At 37.0% G+C, this 22158-nt stretch overlaps 3 protein-coding genes across 4 annotated transcripts; 1 reads left to right on the top strand and 2 right to left on the bottom strand.

Annotated features, from left to right (window-relative positions):
- Window positions 1-3520: 3520 nt before the first annotated feature.
- Window positions 3521-9926, top strand: ix (mediator complex subunit intersex). The gene is made up of 5 exons (XM_028183127.2): window positions 3521-3826; window positions 5312-5373; window positions 5517-5601; window positions 9188-9286; window positions 9728-9926. The coding sequence occupies exons 1-5, from the start codon at window positions 3611-3613 to the stop codon at window positions 9842-9844; spliced, it is 579 nt and encodes a 192-aa protein (XP_028038928.2). The 5' UTR covers window positions 3521-3610; the 3' UTR covers window positions 9845-9926.
- Window positions 9927-10110: 184 nt separating this feature from the next.
- LOC114249546 (uncharacterized) lies at window positions 10111-20323 on the bottom strand. 2 transcript variants are annotated; one of them, XM_028183169.2, is made up of 8 exons: window positions 20101-20323; window positions 17598-17653; window positions 16829-16963; window positions 16082-16220; window positions 15921-15985; window positions 15292-15426; window positions 14913-15053; window positions 10111-10558 (listed from the first exon to the last, which is right to left on the bottom strand). In XM_028183169.2, exons 1-7 carry the CDS (start codon window positions 20321-20323, stop codon window positions 14922-14924), a joined length of 885 nt encoding a protein of 294 aa, XP_028038970.2. In that variant the 3' UTR covers window positions 10111-10558; window positions 14913-14921. The 2 variants fall into 2 exon arrangements, with proteins under 2 accessions (XP_028038970.2, XP_089584791.1); XM_089728665.1 differs by lacking the exon at window positions 20101-20323 and adding an exon at window positions 17755-17988.
- Window positions 20324-20535: 212 nt separating this feature from the next.
- LOC149502649 (uncharacterized) lies at window positions 20536-21948 on the bottom strand. Its single transcript, XM_089728664.1, has one exon. The coding sequence runs from the start codon at window positions 21946-21948 to the stop codon at window positions 20536-20538; it is 1413 nt and encodes a 470-aa protein (XP_089584790.1).
- Between the last annotated feature and the right edge of the window lie 210 nt (window positions 21949-22158).

The raw sequence follows: 22158 nt of genomic DNA, 5'->3' as shown, positions 1-22158 counted from the left end.
TTCCTCTGGTTTGAATGTATAAAAATGGTAGTTTATTAATTATTTAATAATGATGAAAATGCATAAATGTGAGAAAACGAATTACGATGTATGATTTGATACCTTTGCCTTTCCAGTTAGAAAAATAAAACTGCTACTGTCATTTTGAACGTTGATAAATTGATTCGTCGTCTTTTTGTTAAGCAAAAGGAACACATCCTTTCATGGTAGTTTTTTGTAAAAAAGGTGCAAAGCATGTGCCTTTTATAAAACGCGATATGGAACTAAATTAAGTGAAAATGATTACCTCTAAAATAAAAAATTAATATCTATCTATACTAAATTATAAAGCTAAAGAGTTTGTTTGTTTGATCGCGCTAATCTCAAGAACTACTGGTGCGATTTGAAAAATTATTTCAGCGTTAGATACCGCATTTATCGAGGAAGGCTATATGCTATATAACATCACGCTAAGACCAATGCAAGCGGAGCACCAATAAAGAGTATTTCAAAATTGGGGTTTTTTCCCTTTTGGAGCTTCCACTGCGTGCGCTGCGGAAACGGGTGAATTTTCGTGAAAATAATGTATGAGAGAATTGTTCCCCTTTAAAAGATCTAAAAAAAGTCCGTGACAGCATATGTCTATAATAATATGTTAAGGTTGGCTCTCTATAACGTTTTTTATGCTAACCAAATTTGTTCTAAAATAAAGCATTATCTCTGAAGGTGTTTTTATAAAGATGATATTCTACGTAAATGAAGAGGCGGACAAAATTTTGCGTTATGCCAAATTATTCCACGCGGACGTAGTCGCGGGCAAAAGCTAGTCACTAACTACGAAATTAAATAACCTCTCAGTAAAATTTTTAGTAAGGTTTTAACTGACAATTAAATATACTTTTTGAACAAGCCCAGCACTTATATACCATTTTACACAACGTAGAATATACAACAAATAGAGCAAGAGCCCGCGACAGCCAGACCTTCGTTATTTTATAAAAGCTGAAAGTTTCTCTGTGTATGTCTCCAACACAGGTAAGAACGACCCGCGATTATAGAGTTTCGATTGTGGTTACTTGGGCAGGTAACAGGCAGTAAAGGTATATAAAATAGTACCTTAAATTCGTTAAAGTATAAAGGTTTTTTTTTTTAATATTTACTCCAGAATATCTTTAGAAATCATGATATCCGTTGCCGGACACTTTTTCCAGTTGTTACCCCCTGCCAGACACCCCTAAACTTTAATAAATTTTAATTATACTTTCGTTATACTATAAAAGCTAAATTTTATATATGTTACTCAGGGACTTATAAAAATATGTTACCCCAATAGCCGGACAGTTTTAATGGTTCTTACATCTTGCCAGACACATTGAGAGCCCGCTGTAGGTGCGAGCGCGAGGTAGCAACTGTTCAAGCGGGTGTGAGCGAGATAGAGTGCTTAGTCTATTGTGATCTTTTACTGCACATCAGCTGTCGTTTATAGGATTTATCCGTTCTAAGCAGTGATATCGAGGCGCTACTCGGCATGGGAAGCTCTGTCATTCTGGCGGGCGACCTAAATTGTAAACACATCAGGTGGAACTCACACACCACAACCCCTAATGGCAGGCGGCTCGACGCGTTAGTCGATGATCTCGCCTTCGATATCATCGCTCCGCTAACCCCGACTCACTACCCGCTAAATATCGCGCATCGCCCGGATATACTCGACATAGCGTTATTAAAAAACGTAACTCTGCGCTTACACTCGATCGAAGTAGTTTTAGAGTTAGATTCAGACCACCGCCCCGTCATTATGAAGCTCGGTCGCACTCCCGATGTCGTTCCCGTCACGAGGACTGTAGTGGATTGGCACACGCTGGGCATTAGCCTGGCTGAATCTGATCCACCATCGCTCCCGTTTAGCCCGGACTCTACCCCGTCTCCTCAGGATACCGCTGAAGCCATAGACATCGTAACGTCACACATCACCTCGACATTAGATAGGTCATCGAAGCAAGTTGTGGCGGAGGACTTCCTTCACCGCTTCAAATTGCCTGAAGATATTAGGGAACTCCTTAGAGCTAAGAACGCTTCGATCCGCGCCTACGATAGGTATCCTACAGTGGAAAATCGTACTCGAATGCGTGCCCTACAACGCGACGTAAAGTCTCGCATCGCCGAAGTCCGAGATGCCAGATGGTCTGATTTCTTAGAAGGACTCGCGCCCTTTCAAAGGTCTTACTACCGCTTAGCTCGTACTCTCAAATTGGATACGGTAGTAGGTATGCCCCCCCTCGTAGGCCCCTCAGGCCGACTCGACTGAATAAGGAGATATTGATATCGCCTTATTCATCAGTTCAATATCGACGACAATGAGGAAAATTATAAGAACGATTAAATATTTTTCTTTGACATGTAATATTTTGTTTGTACTTTATAATATTAAAATAACATTTTTTATTTTCTATAATATTGCTATGAACGTAACAAAATATATTTTTTATTGGATATCTTAAAAGATCACAATAGACTAAGCACTCTATCTCGCTCACACCCGCTTGAACAGTTGCTACCTCGCACTCGCACTTACAGCGGGCTCTCAATGTGTCTGGCAAGATGTAAGAACCATTAAAACTGTCCGGCTATTGGGGTAACATATTTTTATAAGTCCCTGAGTAACATATATAAAATTTAGCTTTTATAGTATAACGAAAGTATAATTAAAATTTATTAAAGTTTAGGGGTGTCTGGCAGGGGGTAACAACTGGAAAAAGTGTCCGGCAACGGATATCATGATTTCTAAAGATATTCTGGAGTAAATATTAAAAAAAAAAACCTTTATACTTTAACGAATTTAAGGTACTATTTTATATACCTTTACTGCCTGTTACCTGCCCAAGTAACCACAATCGAAACTCTATAATCGCGGGTCGTTCTTACCTGTGTTGGAGACACACAGAGAAACTTTCAGCTTTTATAAAATAACGAAGGTCTGGCTGTCGCGGGCTCTTGGGCTAAAAGTAAAACAATTAATTTAACTTGTCATCTAAACCTTCCGCCAAATAGTTACGTATCAATTTTTTCTCATAATACATCTACATGTAGCCCTCCTTTAACATGTTATTTTACAACACCGTTAACCACGAAAAAAATTTCTCTAAAAACCTCTTTTAACGAGATACTTCTACAACACGATATGTAACTAGATTTTTGTTTAAAATTATTCAAAAAATTACATTTAGCACCATGAACACACAATAAATGGGAACAACTGAAATATTGCGTTTGATTTTTTGTATTTATTAGATAAAAAAATACATACAGGCATAGTTCAGATGATTCATTTAGAAAAATTACCTCCTTTTTGACATTGAGAAGATCCGGTGAAAAACTCAGCGAGCTGATGTATGGGTTAATTAAATCTCAAAAACACCTTAGGCCCTGTCATATCTTACCTTATTTAGTGCAACTTCATTTCATTCAGTTCATTTTTGTTTTAGACAACAACGTGGCAAAAAAATAATATAATCGATTTGGCTGTATGGACTACGTTTCTTTTGCCTATCCAATAGACGAATCAAACAAATAATAACAAACAATAGCAAATTGGTGGCTAGGAAATAGTTTTAGTCCAAAAATTTTAAATATGAATCACAATCAAATGAATATGCACGTACCAATGAACCAAGTTGCTGGAGCTCCAAATGTAGCCATGCAAATGCCTGTACCAGGACCCATAATGCAACAGCAATCTCCTCAACAAATGCAACCTGCACCAGTGCCTCAACAAACACAACAAGATAAAATGGATAATATATCTAAAGTGAAGTCTTTAATGGGATCCTTGCGCGAATCTATACCGGTAAATATACTAACATATTATCAGGTAGATATACATAGTAATAAAAAAGGAAACTACTTTTCATAGGCAGTGCGTTCACTGTGCCGATTGTATTGCTGACGCCCAGAGCTGCGGTAACCACTCATGATCGGGTGAACCGTATGCTCATTCTATCTATGTTTTACAGCTGCATTCAAGTTAGGTTGTAAGCAAAAAGATAACAACTATTTAACTGTTTAATAGTGACAATACAAACGTTGCTAACAGGATGTTGAATTGAAACCCTGGTCATCTTCCTGGCTGAGTCCAGCTGCAGTCCTTAAGTAATACAGGTAACCCTCCTTATAACAGAGTAGATATGTTCCTACAAAACCTCTGTTGTGTGAAACTGTATTATATGAGACTAGAAGCTAGAACATAAAGGAGAGGATGACTGGTGGTAGGACGTCTTGTGAGTAGGTAGGCTACACGGGTAGGTACCATGACCCTGCCTATTTCTGCTGTGAAACAGTAATGCTTTTCAGTTTGAAGGGTAGGGCAGCCGTTGTAACTGTACTGAGACCTTCGAACTCATATCTCAAGGTGGGTGGCGGCATTTACGTTGTAGATGTCTATGGGCTCCAATAACTACTTAACACCATGGTGGGCCATGATTTCGTCCACCCATCTATGCAATAAATTTTTTATCTCAACTATGCCTGTTTGTATTTTTTCCTTTTATACATAAAAAATAGCACATTTCGTTTATTCCCATATTATATTGCATGTTTATAGTTCTTAATGTAATTTTCTAAACAAGTTGTACAAGTACACTGTTGTAAGTGGGGAATTTTTCTTTTAACGTCTCTGTGTTATAAAGTAGGTACTGGAGGGTTATCTGTATTTACAGATTTTCACACAAAAAAAAACTAGAATTAATGAGAAGAAATACTGGCACCTACTACATACTGAATCTATTTTTTTTTTTTTTTTTTTTTCCTACCTAAGCTGATAGCCTTGAGAGGCTATGTCAGCGTAACCCTAACTTTAGTAGGTGAGCTCACGGGGCTCAACCTGACGATGTTGCTAACACGAACCCTAGCAAGAGCCGTGCTTCGCAGAATCTACCACCGGATCGGAAACGCGACCCACTGAGAAGATCCGGCGAGAAACTCAGTGGGCTGTGTCTGAGAGTTAGTTTACTCGTCGAGCCCTTCGTCGCAAGCGACGGGTTCGACGAGAACGGTGACCGGTGCTTGAATTACCTAAAAGCACCGTTAGTGGATCGGGAGGATCCGAGATGACGTGTTTTGGGCGACGTCGACTGCTTTCCATTCTGTCCGCAGGATCGGGAATGTAGTTACCGGCGGCCACGATGAGAGGGTTCTCGTGTCGTGCCGCTTTATCGAAGTGGGCACTGAATCAATCTTGTGATTACTGGATCAGAACTTGAAAGTAGCAAGAAAATATTACAGGAAAGTTTTTTACTAGGAAGTTCATTTTTTACAACTTTGTAGTCTGTTTTAGATGACACTTAAGTCTGCAGCCCAAATATTACACCAAAATCACAATGCAGACTCCAATACACAGTAAGTAGTATTAATACTTAGTTTGAGCTATTTTTGTTCAATTATGCTATTGTAGTATAGACAAGACTGTCTACTTGAGAACGACGATGATGTCGGTTTTCAATGGAGGGTTAAAAATGTAAAATTGCCATTATTTCTTCCAGAAAAGGTATGGATAATCTTGTTCCTAGATTTGAAAAAAATTTAGAAGAGTTTTTCTCAATCTGTGATCAAATGGAACTACATTTGGTAAGTAAATTTTTACTTAAGATAAGTATTATTGCTTCATAGGTAAATTTTTGTTAAACGCTCAATGTAAATCAAAGACACTTTGGTGGACACCACATCTTCTCTCGAAATTGTGAATCCTTTATTTCATCTAAATTACAAATGTGTTATATTGTAGACAAAAATATGGTAATAAAATAAAACTAACAATAACAAGGACATAATCAAATTGCCGTATACCACAAACTAATCCTTGATAGTTGTCCAAATTTCCTAATTATTCAGACTTCTTCAAGTTACTGAAAATTACGCTGCGAGATTAATATTTACAAAAAAATAAATATGGTAAAAAAATACAAAATATTTCGCCAAATACTCTGGTAGTAAGAGGAATACTGTAAGGTTGCATCACACTGTGATGTCTATGAACTCAGGTAACTGAACACCGGGTGGCCTGTCTGTTGCAATAAAAACTGTGATAAAAACACAATATCATTTCAAGTTCAAATTAACTATCAATTGTTAATAGTATCCAAATTCGAACCTGATGTTATATTATAATCAGATATTTATGGTGACTGAGAATGGGCTCCATAAGGGGGCTCTAAGTGATTCAAAGAGCAATGGAGAGGAGGGCTATGTTAGGAGTTTCCCTGCGAAATCGAATCAGGAACTGTTGTGGGAGGCTTAAACGACGAAGAGAAAGATCTTCCACCGAGCGTGTGATATTGCTCGGTAGACCGACGGTCCAAATGTTGTTGTTCGGAACTTGTATATATGCAAGCTTATCTTGAAAATTTCGTAAGCGAGATTCAGGCATCTGTCAAATATTTTGCGTGGTATGATGGCTACCGCCACACTCATAGCCCGAAGGTTAGCCAAATTGAAATGGCAGTGGGCAGAGGACATTGCTCTTCGAACAGTAGGCCGCTGGGGCCGAAAAGCTCTCGAGTGGCGACCACGGACCTAAAAGCGCAGCGTGGGTAAGCCCACGAGATAGTCCAACGACCTGTCAAAAGTCGCGGGAAAACGTTGGGAGCAGACCGCACAAAACCGGTTATTGTGGCGAATCTTGGGAGAGGCCTATGTCCAGCAGTGGACGTCCTTGGGATACCAGATAAAAAAATTAAAATTTGTAAAATATATATACCTATGAAGGTTTGAACTTGAGAGGTGTGTTTTTAAATATTCTCTTTGTATCCTGTGCGCTCTATCCATTATCCTGTTCAGTGGGAAACATTCTTCTTCTGTGGTCACAGCATTGCCCTGAAACATCTATTTGACCACTCTGAACCACTAACATCTATTTGACCACTCTGAACTGTTTGTTATACCAGTTCCATTTCCATTCTTGTGCAATACAAAGCACACGTCTTCAAATCGTTCCCGGATCTGGATTTCGGAATACTAAATGAAAATGTTTCTACATTTTATTCTTTTTTAACCCTTTTACCCGTTGATTTATTAAAGTTTCAAAAAAAAAAGGTTTCGATTTTGTTTTATTGCTTAGACGAGTTAACGAGCTTAAGTCCCACCTGGTAACATCTACTACGTAAAAACTGACACCTTTAGACGAGTTCTAAGTGTTAGTTTTTACAATACAACAGCTGCCCCACCCTTCAAAACTAAACGCTTTACTGCTTCACGGCAGAAATAGGCAGAGTGGTGGTACCCAACTACACCGGCTGACATGACACTCAACCACTGGTAGATATTTTTTTTTTATTGCTTAGATTTGTGGACCTGGTGGCCCGCCCACTACGCGGTTACTGGAATCCATAGACATATACAACGTAAATGCGCCACCCACCTGGAGATATAAGTTCTAAGATCTCAATACAGTTACAACGGCTGCCCCACCCTTCAAACCGAAACACATGACTGCCTCACGGTAGAAATAGGCAGGGTGGTGGTACCTAGCCGTGCGGACTCAAGAGGTCCTACCACCAGTAAAATTTCCTGAAATTTTCATCGATTTCGGTGTAGTCATTTCGGAAGAGAACATACACCTATTGACTTTAACTAAATTTGTCTGATGGCTCGTCTAGCTCGTCAAAAAATGAAATTCATGGAATATTATTTTGAAATCTGTCAACTGTATTCTGATTTCAGTCAAACAGCAACAGCGGACCGTTCTAATGTTTACATTGTATTCATTATCGTCGACTCACATAATGTTTCTAAGTGCAACAATTACTTTATTGATCGGTCGACAGTTATTAATCACTAATTATTATTATTATTATTAGAGAGTTATTCGTCATGTCCCTAAGTGACCCGTTATCGGTTTGTCAACAAACACCATTGAATTATATTATGTAGTTGCATATGAGTCTTGTGATATTCGTTGGTCGTCTCAATCCGATATTTTCATAATACTAACCGTGTAATTAAACTAAACGAATATTTACTTTAAAAAAAGATGAGTAAGGTCTATTCTCGAATGTAGAAAAGGATCGCAATCCTTTCTCAACGCTATTTCTCAAAATCAAAAGCAAAAATCGGATGTACTATTTGTAACAACTTCGACCTTTAAACTGTTTAGAGCATAATGATCTACATACATACATTGAAAATAATACAAGTATTTGAATTTTGATTAAAGCTTAAAGACTCTTGAAGTCTGTGGCGGGTAGCCATCATACAACGCAAGATAATTGACAGATGCCTGAATCTTGCTTACGACATTTTCAAGATAAAGCGCATATATACAAGTTCCGAACAACAACATTAGGACCGTCGGTCTACCGAGCAATATCACCCGCTCGGTGGAAGATCTTCCCTTTGTCGTAAGCCCCAAAAGTCTTTTAGAATTCAAAATATAGGTCGCGTTTAAGAAGTCGTCGTAGCCTAAAAGATAAGACGCTCGGAACGTTCGCATCTAACGATGCCGATGTTCGAATCCTAGCAGATAGGTACTAATTTTTGTGATGAAATTCGAACAAATGTTCGCGATTGACTTATATGGCGAAAGAACAGCATCGTCTAATAAAAATCAAACCCGCAAAAATATAATTTGCGTAAGCATAAGGCGTCTTGTAAGCCCGCACGAATAGGTAAGCAATAAAAAAAAAAAAAAAGGTATCACCTTCCTGTCTGTTTCTGCCGGGAAGCAGTAAATCGTTTCGATTTTATGGATGGGGCAGCCGTTGTAATGTAAAAACGGGCACTTAGAACTCACGTCTCAAGGTGGGTGACGGCATTTACATTGTTGATATCGATGGGCTCCGGTAAAAACTTAATACTAGGTGGGCCGTTAGCTCGTCCACTAACTTATCAGTAAAAAATTACATTTAGGAAACCGAATAAAAATATACACAGACTCCTGCTGACGTAATAAAGAATTCGATTAAATTCGTCATAAAATAATGAAATTAAATACGTACTTTATGAAAGGCAAGGAGAGAAAAATATACTGTTCTAAATTATTCCATAATTGGATATAAATATATTGTACTAATCGATTATTGGCAATGTAAAGCTCAGTACAAAAACCATTGCGAATTATTTGTCTCTTAATCACGTCCGAAGGGATAACTACTGGTTTTTTTCTGCATAATTATATGATTTTCTTGAGATATAACACGGTTTCTTTTTATGTATTTAGCGAACAGCAACAACGTGTATCCAGCAAGCGCAATCAGCCGCCCATTATCTGCCGCTCTCGGTGATAGCCTCAAGACTCGACTCTGGACCTACCACGCAGGTGATTTACGTAATTTAGATAATTTTATTTATATACTTAGATCGAGCTATACTTAGAACTAGATGTACTTAGAACGGTAGGCAGCGGCTTGGCTCTGCCCCTGGCATTGCTGACGTCCATGGGCGGCGGTAGCCACTCACCATCAGGTGGGCCGTATGCACGTCTGCCTACAAGGGCAATAAGAAAAAAAAAATAAGTGACATTTCGCTTAATACACGACAATTTTCATTGTAATTAAAGGTCCGCTTTATTTGTTACATATTTGTAGGTATGTATCAAGTATAAATTTTTTTTAATTGAACCTCAATTAAGTTTAACCTATTCAAATAGCTGAAAAATACTTTTGTTACGATATTTTTTTTCCAAATTTTAAACTTTAAATGGCTCTCTTGTAAAGTTGAAAAAATATCTCTTAAACCTTTCATCCTAATCTGTTTTCAGGAAACGACATTAAGCTATCCGCAATATTTGAAGACAGTTGGCCTCCAAATCTCATACGCGAAAGATATTCACGACACATTGGTTGCGGCCGCTCAGAATATATCACCGACCGAATGAAAATGAACCTTATCTGAATAAGTTTAAAGTATAAAGAATAAATTATTATTTGTAATTTATAAAAAAAAAACTTCCAAGTAAACCGTCCAGTGTTTCTTTTTTTTCCGGACGCATCGCAAAAAGGGTCTTAAGTTTAAATGCTTGGAATTTTTCAAGTGGTTCGCTTAAGTGGATCGTTTCTTATCCCTACGATTTGGATAGCAGGCTTCGATCATTAAGTACTATTATTGATGGAAGAAAGCAAGTTAAAAATAAAAAGCCATAAATTTTACGATAAATATATAATAAAATTAATTGGATACATAACCGAGAGAATAACAATAAGATAAACGAGTTCAATAATTTAAAATCAGATCATTTAAATAGGAACACAATAATATCGAACACAGAAGGACATTACAAAAACTTTTCATCGTAATTATTTAAAATCGATCGATAATAATCGTGAGATCATTAATTGTGCTTTAAAATGAATGCCATAGAGTTCAAATATGTTCATTTTTTTTTATATCATAACAATTTTCAATAACCATCCAGGCTTAACTTACAAACTACAAAACTTAATTCTAATTACAATCGATTCAAATTTTAAAATGAATACGTGTATCTTAAATTAAACTATCACAAATACAATCAAATACTTTCAGTCTTTATATGTTTTTTAGTAGAACACCATGAACTTGGAACTTAGGATTTCGAAACCAGCTCATTTACCTGAAACAGAAAACAGTTTTATGGTTGAATCAATCAATTTTCAAAGAATTACAACAGTTTTTAATACTGCCTCATAAAAAACAACGATAAATTTATGTTATGAATAAGAAAATACTTAAACAAGAAATCGTCGTGTCGTTCACATTGTCGTGCCTATTAGCTCCGGCAATCGCTTAACAATGGGTGGGCGATTTTTTTTTATTTTCCTACCTAGCTGTGAGCCTTGAGAGGCTATTTCAGCGTAACCTTAACTAGTAGGTGAGCTCACGGGGCTCAAACCTGACGACGTTGCTAACACGAACCCTAGCAAAAGCCATGCTTCGCAGAACTTCGGAAACACGACCCACTGAGAAGATCCGGCGAGAAACTCAGTGGGCTGTGTCTGAGGGTTAATTTACTCGTCGAGCCCTTCGTCGCAAGCGACGGGTGAGTTTCTGCATCCATTATAAAATATATACCTAATAAAACTAAGGAAGAAAAAAGCGATATCATTTCATGTTGGAGAACTTTATAAAACGCTACTAATTGTTTATTGTATTCAATTTATTAGTTTGACGTGATTGCTTAGATGGGTGGACGAGCTCACAGCCCACCTGGTGTTAAGTGGTTACTGGAGCCCATAGACATCTACAACGTACATGCGCCACCCACCTTGAGATAAGTTCTAAGGTCTCAAGTATAGTTACAACGGCTGCCCCACCATTCAAGCCGAAACGCATTACTGCTTCACGGCAGAAATAGACGGTGTAGTGGTACCTACCCGTGCGGACTCACAAGAGGTCTTGTGATTACGAAAATTATAATTTTGCGGGTTTCATTTTTATTACACTATGTTATTCCTTCACCGTGGAAGTCAATCGTGAACATTTGTTGAGTACGTATTTCATTACAAAAATTGGTACCCGCCTGCGGGATTCGAACATCGGTGCATCGCTACATACGAATGCACCGGACGTCTTATCCTTTAGGCCACGACGACTTCATATCTCAAGGTAGGTGGCGCATTTACGTTGTAGATGTCTATGGGCTCCAGTGACCACTTAACACCAGGTGGGCTGTGAGCTCGTCCACCCATCTAATCAATAAAAAAAACCATAACAACAAACTAACAAACAAAACTGATTAAATGCTTATATCAAAGAACTTTACAAGCCACGGAACTCTACTTTTGAAAAAAGACAACATATTAGTTAAATACACAAACTGCAAAATGAACCTACTCGAACGAAAACAAAATTCAAACTCAAATAAAATCGATCATCGATTATTTCCTAAATTTTATTTAGCCCTCAAAACAATTATTCTCAAGTACAGTTTAGTAGAATAAGAACAAGCACACAAACTGATAAGACAAGCTGTTGTTGTTTCCGCAACACATGCCCGAATATAATTCACTAACAACAACACAACAGAATCGATCATATTATCATATGTCAATACGCTCGAGGGGGGGCAACAATATTGGATAGGAACACAAATCTTTATCTACGAGGAGAAATAGTCCTGTGTGTTTACGCCTGCCTGACCTAAGATAAACCACGGTATCATAAATTATACCGAAGCCTGTCGCGGACGCTGTCAACCGTATGGAATAATACGTGTTCATATTGCATTATGTACAGGCGTGGAATATTTCAAAGATCGTTCTAGTAACATTGCACTCGGATACTGCATGTCGAAATATATTCATTGGTGGATCATAGTACAATCAATTTAAATATTATTACCCTATTAAACAATTAATCAATTAATGTGTTTTGATTCAATCTTTCATTAGGGATGCAATAATTTTATTGTCAAGATTATATTATCTAAGCTAGTAACAACCGATATCGTGGTCATTCACCCGATGTAATACAACCATTAGAGAAACATGATATTATTATACAATATAACAAACAGCAAGCTAATTTTTGCACGTCCGTAATTACATTATCTGTACCGTATAAAAATACACGGGCAATCTTGTTTGTTCTGTTTTTTTAATTGATATAGTCCATGGTAACAGAGGCCCCGGCCTGTTGTTTTAAAATAACCATAATATCGATTAATTTCAATGCCAATTGCTGGAAAATAAACGGGTTTCTGATAGTGGTATTATTATTGGTATTATATTTATAAGAGACCAGGCGCTAGTGCTCAGGGGTACGCAATGTTAAAGGTCGCTAAATTTTGGGTTGGGAATAATTAAAAGCATTGTGTTATCAATCATATTGAAAGTATGAGTAAATAAGAAACAGAAAAAAAAATCTTAAGCGCGAAGCACTGGGGTATACACTACTCTCGCCCAAGCAGTTCTTGTTGTTAATTATACATTGTACATTTTTATCATGCTGTTTTTTTTTTTCTCCTACCTATGCTGATAGCCTTGAGAGGCTATTTCAGCTTCACCCTAACGTGTGTAGGTGAGCTCACGGGGCTCAAACCGTGTTGCTAACACTGACCCTAGCAAGAGCAGTGCTTCGCAGAATCTACCACCGGATCGGAAACGCGACCCACTGAGAAGATCCGGCGAGAAACTCAGTGGGCTGTGTCTATGAGTTAATTTGCTCGTTGAGCCCTTCGTCGCAAGCGACGGGTTCGACAAGGACGGTGACCGGTGCTTGTGGTGCCTAAAAGCATGGTTAATGGATGATCATGCTGAGGATCTTTACCCAATTTAAGAAGGGAATAGTTATAGAGTGGCATTTTTTACCATGCCCCAGGGCAGTAATTAAAGTAAGAGTTATGGCTTGTATTTTCTGCTTTACCCTAAGTGTTGCAAACTTTTTAATTTTGCCAAAATGAATTTATCGATACTGTATACGATACAAGTATTATATTTATAGTTTTCAAAATATTTGATACATCTTTATTTGTGTTGTAAAATTTAAACTAAATGGAATGTTATTTTGAATGGCTCTGAAACAATTAGGGGCACATTTATCGAACGGAACTCTAGAAATGAATTCTAATCAACAGTAATTACGAAACATGCCCATGGCATGGCGATAAGCTAACTAAAGTATCAGTAAAAAAAATATCTTAGTTTATCTAAAATTTACCCTCTAATTTCCATAGTACAGAGAATCCTATGACCGCATATGCTTCTTTATTTTAATGAAAATACAAATACATATGTCAATTTTATTCAATAGTTATTTAGCGTGTTGAAAGTCCGCATGGCTTTATGAATAAGAAGGCAACTAACATTTCAAAGTAGACTACGACCTAGTAAATCGAGCAGGATAACATTTATGTTGTAATTTTCACTACCGTTAGTTTTTTTTCCGTACCTAAGCTGGTATCCTTAAGAGGCTATGAAAGCCTAACTTAACGAGTAGGTGAGCTCACTGGGTTCTAACCTGACGACGTTACCAACACTATCCCTAGCAAGACTAGTGCTCCGCAGAATCTATCACCGGATCGGAAACGCGACCCACTGAGAAGATCCGGCGAGAAACTCAGTGGGCTGTCATCTGTCTGCTCATAAAACGTATCTAACTACTTTTTTTTTTGCGTTTACCGCACTGAAGTATGAAACCTGTTTACCGAGATGTGTATCAGTACTTAAAACGTCACGAATAAAATAATGATCCGTAGAGTTATTCATAAAAGAAGGTTTATTGCTATGATTTGATAATTAAATGTGAAATAAAATATATACAATATATTTAATAAATTATCGGTCGGTTATCACGCATTGACTTCCATAAATTACTTCGTGTTTTCTTCTTGATAACTGATACATTGACGCAAGTTTGTTGCAATTTTATTTAATAAATTTATATTAAATTGTCATGAGAGGTACAGGTACTATAATTTAAAATAAATAAACTTCTTCAAGTGGAGTTTCAAATTGAAAACGAAAATGAATAATCTAATAATGCAAATTTTATCAAAATTACATAAATTAATTAATTCCGTTTTAACACGCTGAACAATAAAGAAAAATCAAAATATTTAAATATCGGTCTATGGCTTTTTTTATTGCCCGTGCATACAGACTAGCATATGGCCCACCTGATGGTGAGTGGTTACCGTCGCTCATGGACGTCAGCAATGTCAGGAGCAGAGCCAAGCCGCTGCCTACCGCTACGTATATGAGTATACTCTATGCGATGATTCTTTATATAACTTTGTTTCAGGGTGCTTAGTGTGAGTTTTTTAACGTTTTCGATAGCGTAAAAGTAACTAAAATTTGTATGCAGTTGGAACAGCGCCCCTAGCGGCAAACGTAGGCAAACGACTTAATACTTATTCGTAGGTTCCAACTCCATACAAATTTTTGTTAACTTGTACGCTATCGTGAACGTTAAACAACTCGCACTAAGCCCACAGCACGGCTCCATTAGATTTAGAATTTGCCACTTACTCTTTACGTTCATCCAAAGACTTGTTGTGCTGCATAAGTGATATGCAGGTAGCCATCGTGAGAGCGGAACTGCTGGTACGCCTGCGCCATCGTCATACTGTGGCTCGCCAAAACTTTGTCGTTCACAAGCAAGTACAATGCCTGCCAAATGAACATTGAAATGGAATAAAGATTATGTTAAAACGTCATCGTGGCCTAAAGGATGAGACGTCCGGTGCATTCGTGTTGAAGCGATGCACCGATGTTCGAATCCCAGGCGGGTACAAATTTTTCTAATTAAAAAAGTTTTCTTTAAGTAAATTAAAATAAGATTACTCGTATTAAATTCAGAATATAACAGTATGGTCATTATAATGTATTACTTGAGCTAACAGCTCACCTGTGAATCGCGGAGTTTCATCTTTGTTCTTATAATGTACAGAAACTGCGACATTGTGAGTTCCTGTGGCACTAAGAACTTTGTTCTCCCTAATACTGGCACCTCACGATCTCTTACGTATCTGGTCACGTACAGCTATGGAAATAATTATTTTTCATATAATAATAATTCAATAGTAATTGATACCGAACTACAACATTCTATTGAACGGTTATTGATTTGATTTGATTTTCGTGAGTTGTGGACATAATTTAAACTATTTTTTGATTGCTTAGATGGGTGGACCAGCTCACAGCCCACCTTGTGTTACGTGGTTACTGGAGCCCATAGACATCTACAACGTAAATGCGCCACCCACCTTGAGATATAAGTTCTAAGGTCTCAGTAGTTACAACGGCTGCCCCGCCCTTCAAACCGAAACGCATTACTGCTTCACCGCAGAAATAGGCAAGGTGGTGGTACCTACCCGCGCGGACTCACAAGAGGTCCTACCATCACTTTGATCGTTTAGTGTCGCGTTTTTTATTGTCATTACGGACAGTCTTCCGTGAGTGACTACGAAAACTGTAAGGCACTAAACCCTAGCTTTTATTATTCCATAAAGGTGTTATTTAAAAAAAGAAACTTACCGGGACTTTATTAGGGAAGCGGTGTCTAATGGCTTCTACTTCGCGGTTCGATTTTTCCTGCATATCTACCAACACAAAGTCCTTAATTAGGTCAATATCGATTAAAATATAATAAAAACGACTTAAGTTTAATGAATTGAGGATAGCATAATAACCCTTACCATCCTGGTAGCCGAACACCTCTTGAGAGGCGTAGGTGATGTAAAGGAATCCATCTTCATCCCCATAATTTTCGTAGGCTTGCGCCATTGTGAGGCTCATACTTAACATCGACCTGTTATTGATGATTAGGTATAAAGCCTGGAAAAATTTCGTTAACGTTAATAGAAAGCATTTTAGAATTCCTGTTCACTACCTACTTTATGTTTTGCAGTTGTATTTTTTATTTACTTTGTTGCTTATAAGGTTGGGCGATCTCCCGGCTCCCCTGTCTACGTAGTTACCATAGGCATCTAAAAGATTAATGCCGCCACTCACCTTGAGATATAAGTTCTACGGCCTCAGTTTTTACAGTAAAACAGCTGCTCCACCTTTCAAACTGAAACCTATTACTGCTTCAATGCAGAAATAAGTAGGGTGGTGGACTCACAAGACGTCCTACAACCAGTAAGTCGGTAGTACGACGTCTTGTGAGTATTTGCCGGTGTTTTCATAATAAAGCCACTATCTTGGTGTGTGTCACGCGTACTATTAGACAGAGTTCTATGCACAAGATCACCGACTTATAATTATCATTTCAATTAATTATTATTTATTAATTATCGCACATATAATGATTTGATTACAGTGTTACACAATCCTAGTTCGAGTTCCCTTACATTTCAGATCAAAACGTATTTAATAAAGTTATTTTTTTTGTTTTTCAATATACGGCAAAGCAATTTTTTTAGGTTCCTAAAAACACTTACTTGGTTAGGTTTGACTCTGATCCTGTTTCTGATGATAACCAAAAACTGAGACATGGTGATATCTTCCGGGACTAAAAATTTTTTTTTGTCCAGTGTTGGCAGATTTCTCTCTTTATGATATCGCTCAACGATTAGCTAAAATAAATAATAATTAAAATTAACAAAAAACATAACCGACTCCAACAAAAGGAACTAAGAATATCATTAATTATATTGTAATTTATCGTAAGTCAATCAGATATGCATTATCAAGGATAACTCAAAACTGGTCTGATCTGGAAACTGGTGAGATCTTGATGAAATTTAGAACAGGCCATATGAGAAGCACCAGCTTTAAAAATAAAAGCAATCATCAAAATCGGTACATCTAGAAAAAAGTTCAGAAGTTGCACATACAATCACTAATACAATCGAATTGAAAACCTCCGCCGTTTTTAAAGCCGGCTAAATAAATATAATGCTAAATTCGACGGTAATTTGGTTGTCTCTGGATCGACTAGTTGCTTTTGTACTTTGTACTCGGAAGGATTGGCTTAATGCTGAACTAAATGCGGGCATTTAGCGTATGCCCTTAATTTTTTAGGGATGGACATTAGCGATTAATATTCATGAGCGACGGTGAGCACTCACTTATGAAAAAGTATACACGGCGTACGTTTGCGAAATTCTGTAAGGTGGATAACTTACGAAGACAATGAAAACAAAAATGCCATTTTACAATATGTATAACGGTAAAAAAATCTTGCATTTATCAGAGTAGATTACTTACTGGTATTTTGGTGGGGAATTTACTCTTGATTGCCATTACTTCTTCTTTTCGGATAACTGTGAAATAATTAATTAATTTAATATATGTAACCGTAACATTTATACCACTGCAACACTGATACTCTTGATTTATTTGCGATTTGACGAAAAATATTCACTTTTACAAACTTTTTTGATGTCAGCTTTAAATTTATCGGGTAAAGAATATTTTTTGTCTATATTGTTGTAACTGCTCCAGCCTATGCCTTCCCTTAAATGCATTTTTGATAGTTAGTACAAAAAGTAACACGTCCGTCACATACGAAGTTCGTTGAAAGAAATGCTTAAACAGCGGACGCAATCTAAACAATGCCCTTCGAAAAAAACGCCTATTGTCCTGTCCTTCACGGAGCTTTGTACTTATGGTTGCTTTCAGCGTGTTTCTGAGTATATCCCTTATCTCAATCGTTCTCATGTAAACACAGATAGGTCTTAAACAAATACATATTTACGCTATTGATCGGGTTGTGACCCGAGTCACGTAGTATTTCGTGAAGTAACAAACTAGATCATTTTAACGCGCACTGTTATCACAATTATTCGAGGAGACGACTATCGTTAAACACAAAATCTAGAGTTCAACGAACTTCAATTCGCATATTCGTAATTCAGTTACAATTTAAGAGAGAATCGCTCGTGTAATTTTCCACTGATGATGTTTACAGACCCTCGTCCCGTTTGGATGCAGATACGCAGCGTATTTATATTTGTGGTTGATAACTTTATGGTCAATTGAGTTAAGTACTTTTATTGGATATACACTAACTGATAAAAGCCTGCCTCTTTAATTGTGTAGGTACATGTAATTGTTTAATTTTGCATCGATGGTAGAGAAACACGATATTCTAATTATCTACACGTTTAATAGAAGAATATTCAAACGAAGCAATTAAATAAATAAATTATCATGTTTGAAGGACAACTTTGTGCACTTCTTAAATCTATTCAAACATTCCAAAAGATATTAAAGTAGATTACGTACTACAGAAAGTTAAAGAAACAAATGTTTGTTTTCGTAAATAGATAGAAAAACAAACAATATGAATTCTTAGTCATTTAAAATAATTATGACTCATACCTACCTACTTACCTACGACAATATCTTGTCATTAAGTGAAATTTCATAACGATTTTTACGTTTAAAGTTTAAATAGCCGACTTAACCTAATAGGTGTATGGCTCTAATAAAGAATAAAAATAAAAAAAGTTTAAATTAGGTAAAATGATCTTAGATTAAACTTGTAAGATCCCGACTACCTTAAGCTGCAACTACTACTTTCTCACTATTGGTCTATTGATCAGCATCGTCACTCTGTGTTCCTACATAGATGCCTCAAACTCGCTATCTTCAGAACTAGCTCTAGGGTAAGTTGAGAACTCCCACAGCTTTATATTATCGTGGTCGCACAGATCTGTTTCTGATGTGATATTGCAATCGTACATTCGATTTGAAGGAAGTTTTTCTCATGAATTTGAGACTGACCTCATGACTCAATTGGGACGGGGGTTCTTCCCATTTGACTATTTTTAATGGGCTTCGATAGATAACCTTAAAACTTAGTAAACGGTGAACTTATTCCTAAACCTGCCTATTTCTGCCGTGAAGCAGTAATGCGTTTCGGTTTGAAGGGTGGGGCAGCCGTTGTAACTATACTGAGACCTTAGAACTTATATCTCAAGGTGGGTGGCGCATTTACGTTGTGGATGTCTATGGGCTGCAGTAACCACTTAACACCAGGTGGCCTGTGAGCTCGTCCACCCATCTAAGCAATAAAAAAAATATATCTACTCGAGTAATCGAAAATATACGATCCTTGATAAATAAATTAAAGTATTTGAAATATTTGAGAAAAGATTTTTCTTGACTACTCAGAGAGTAGGTAGGGTTCTCGTACATTCGAGAGAGTCGTCGTTGCATAGCGATGGAACTATCTAAGATAATAATATTAATTGAAATCAATGAATAAATAAACAAAAACAATTTGTTATGATGTGAGTAGGGGACTTAAATTGAAAATTTTAATGTCATGTTATGCAGCTGAATAGGGCTACCCTAGTCGCGTAGGACTTTAGTTTTTAGATATTTAACTGTTTTTCATAATTCAGTGTTAAATTTAAACTATTTAACATAAATTAAACGCGTCTAAGACTCCCGAACACAGTAGAAGTATTAACTATTTTTATTTAAATCGCTAGTTATTTAACGTTAAAAAATATTAATTGGAAGGTAGATATAAAGCTGTTTCTTTACTTATTTATTGAAAACATAAAATCTCGTCAATAACTAATAGCTAAACAATATCAATAGCTAAACGAAGAAAAGAAAACGTAAAACATTTAAAAAAAAGCCAAGAAAAAAACCACCCAACTGTGTGGCCTATAAAATTCCCAAAAAAAAACAAAAGACAATTAAAATTCTAACAAAAGTAAGTAAGCCTATTAATACAAGCAATAAAAATACTTACTAAATGGCTTTTTGGATTTGAAACACTGTTTCACGTTGTGATTAACATCGTGTTTGATTAATGTTGTTATAAAATTTAGCTCCATTGCGAGGGCACTGGTCGCGTTATGTATCGCACGATGTATGGGCAAGTACAGTACGACCGACGTAACTTGGCGAGTCTGAATATAGCCGCAGGTCAACTTTCGCGCATGTACACTTGTAAAAAAAAGTGTTATTAGCATTCATTTTTTTAAATAAAAATACGAGTTAAAATTTCCGTATACAGGGACCAAGTACAAATAAAATGAATATCATAACGCTATGAGACACAAATCTATAAAAATAACGTAATAAATTAAGGATTCACTCACCTTTCGATAGTAGTAGATTTTCATCACAATCACACGGAATAGTATTTACAGTCAAACGTTTTGCTATTCACTATCACTATCACTTAATCACTATCGCTGAAGGTGGAAATGCCTAACATAAAGTCATCTGCCTCTTGCGTCCTTTGTGAGGTACTAGGCATAGGTTCGTCATCGTAATTGTCGTCGCTCTCACTTTCAGATTCATTTTCTGAGTCTGAACCTGTATTAATGATGAATTGTTCCGTCATTTCGTCAATAATATGATCGCTCTGCGCATATTCATCTTCGACCTTTTGCACTTTTCTGCATAGAGCACTCCATTGTTCCTGACCCATTAAATTTACTTTTTCTTGGATGAGCTCCATTGTCTGGGTTACGTTCCAGCCGACGTTTTTAGCCGCTACGTGCCCTTTAATAGCAGCCCACGCCATCTCGATGGGGTTTAAATCTGGATGATAAGGCGGTAATCGAAGGACATCATGGTTGTATTTTTTAAACATTTCATCTATCACGTATTGTTTATGCCCGTCTTTGTTCTTTTTTATTAAATCATAAAGTTGCGGTTTACGCATGTCTTTTTCATATGGTATACCCTTTTCTGCTAACCACGATTCCATTTTTGCTTTCTTGTCATTGGATGTAGGGGCAGGATTCAAAATTTTGTTGTGGTATGGAGCGTTATCGATAACCACCACCGAATTAGGGCTCAAATTTGGAATCAATTTAGTCCGTAACCATTTCTCATAATTTGAAAAATTCATGTCATCATGATAGTCTCCAGTTTTGTTTCCAGATTTGAACATCAGCAGGGTATTCGGAACAAATCCTGCTTCTGATCCAGCGTGCACCATAACTATCCTCTGACCTTTTGATATAGGACACTTTAGTCCTTTAGCGGAACCATCTGACCATGCCTTACTTTTTGTATGAGATGAGTGGGCATAAGACTCGTCAGTGTATACGATTGGTCGCCCTTCATGCCTGTATTTTTTTATTGCTTTTAAGTACAATATCCTCTTTAGGCGAATGTCGGTCTTCTCTATAAGGATCTTTCTATTGGTTTCGGTCTTTCGCCACTTGAAACCCAAGTTTTTAACAATAGCCTGTAAGCTCGTTTTAGCTCCTTGAAAATTCACGTCTTGCTTGAGTTTCGCTAATAATTTATTTATTGTTGGCATTTCTTTTTCGGTATGGTGGAAGTTGTGTATGCATCTTTTAATTACACCTTGGTCAAAATTGTCAATATCAGTAATAGGCTTTGATCTAGACCTTTTCTTGCCAGGCGTGCGGAATACCGAAAGTAAGCCCGAAATATTGCCTTCAGTTGCGATCCGCTGTACTGTGCGTTGCGACACACCAGTTGCGTTAGCAACTCTTAAAAAAACTTTGTCAACGTCTTTTACGCCTTCTTCTTTTTCTTTTTTAAAATACTGAGTTAAATCAAAAATATTTTTTCTCGCCTGACGATTTAAAACACTATTATGCTTTGGTGGCATCTTTGTTGCGAAATAATATAAATACCAAGGGACACTTGATACTAAAACAAACTTAAAACTAAACAAAAAACTGAACACTAAACAAAACTTAACTGTAAAATAATAAAAAATAACAACGATCAATGAAACCTTTTGTAACCGCCCGTACTCAAGAACAGAGATAGCGACACGAACACGACACCAATGCTAACGAGTAACTGAGATGCATTA

This window comes from Bombyx mandarina, chromosome 07 (assembly GCF_030267445.1).
Source record: "Bombyx mandarina strain Sakado chromosome 07, ASM3026744v2".
In the NCBI taxonomy this organism is placed as follows: domain Eukaryota; kingdom Metazoa; phylum Arthropoda; class Insecta; order Lepidoptera; family Bombycidae; genus Bombyx; species Bombyx mandarina.
This window is presented reverse-complemented; position numbering and strand designations above follow the sequence as displayed.

Excerpts from the sequence above, each read along its gene's own strand:
- LOC149502649 (XM_089728664.1), bottom strand. The coding sequence starts at position 21,948 with ATGCCACCAAAGCATAATAGTGTTTTAAATCGTCAGGCGAGAAAAAAT.
- LOC114249546 (XM_028183169.2), bottom strand. The coding sequence starts at position 20,323 with ATGCTAATAACACTTTTTTTTACAAGTGTACATGCGCGAAAGTTGACC. Across the intron at positions 15,986-16,081 it reads GGTGTTCGGCTACCAGGATG|ATATGCAGGAAAAATCGAAC; the intron begins GTAAGGGTTATT and ends TTGTGTTGGTAG. Across the intron at positions 15,054-15,291 it reads TGAAACTCCGCGATTCACAG|GCATTGTACTTGCTTGTGAA; the intron begins GTGAGCTGTTAG and ends TTCATTTGGCAG.
- ix (XM_028183127.2), top strand. The coding sequence starts at position 3,611 with ATGAATCACAATCAAATGAATATGCACGTACCAATGAACCAAGTTGCT. Across the intron at positions 3,827-5,311 it reads CCTTGCGCGAATCTATACCG|ATGACACTTAAGTCTGCAGC; the intron begins GTAAATATACTA and ends AGTCTGTTTTAG. Across the intron at positions 5,374-5,516 it reads AATGCAGACTCCAATACACA|AAAAGGTATGGATAATCTTG; the intron begins GTAAGTAGTATT and ends TATTTCTTCCAG.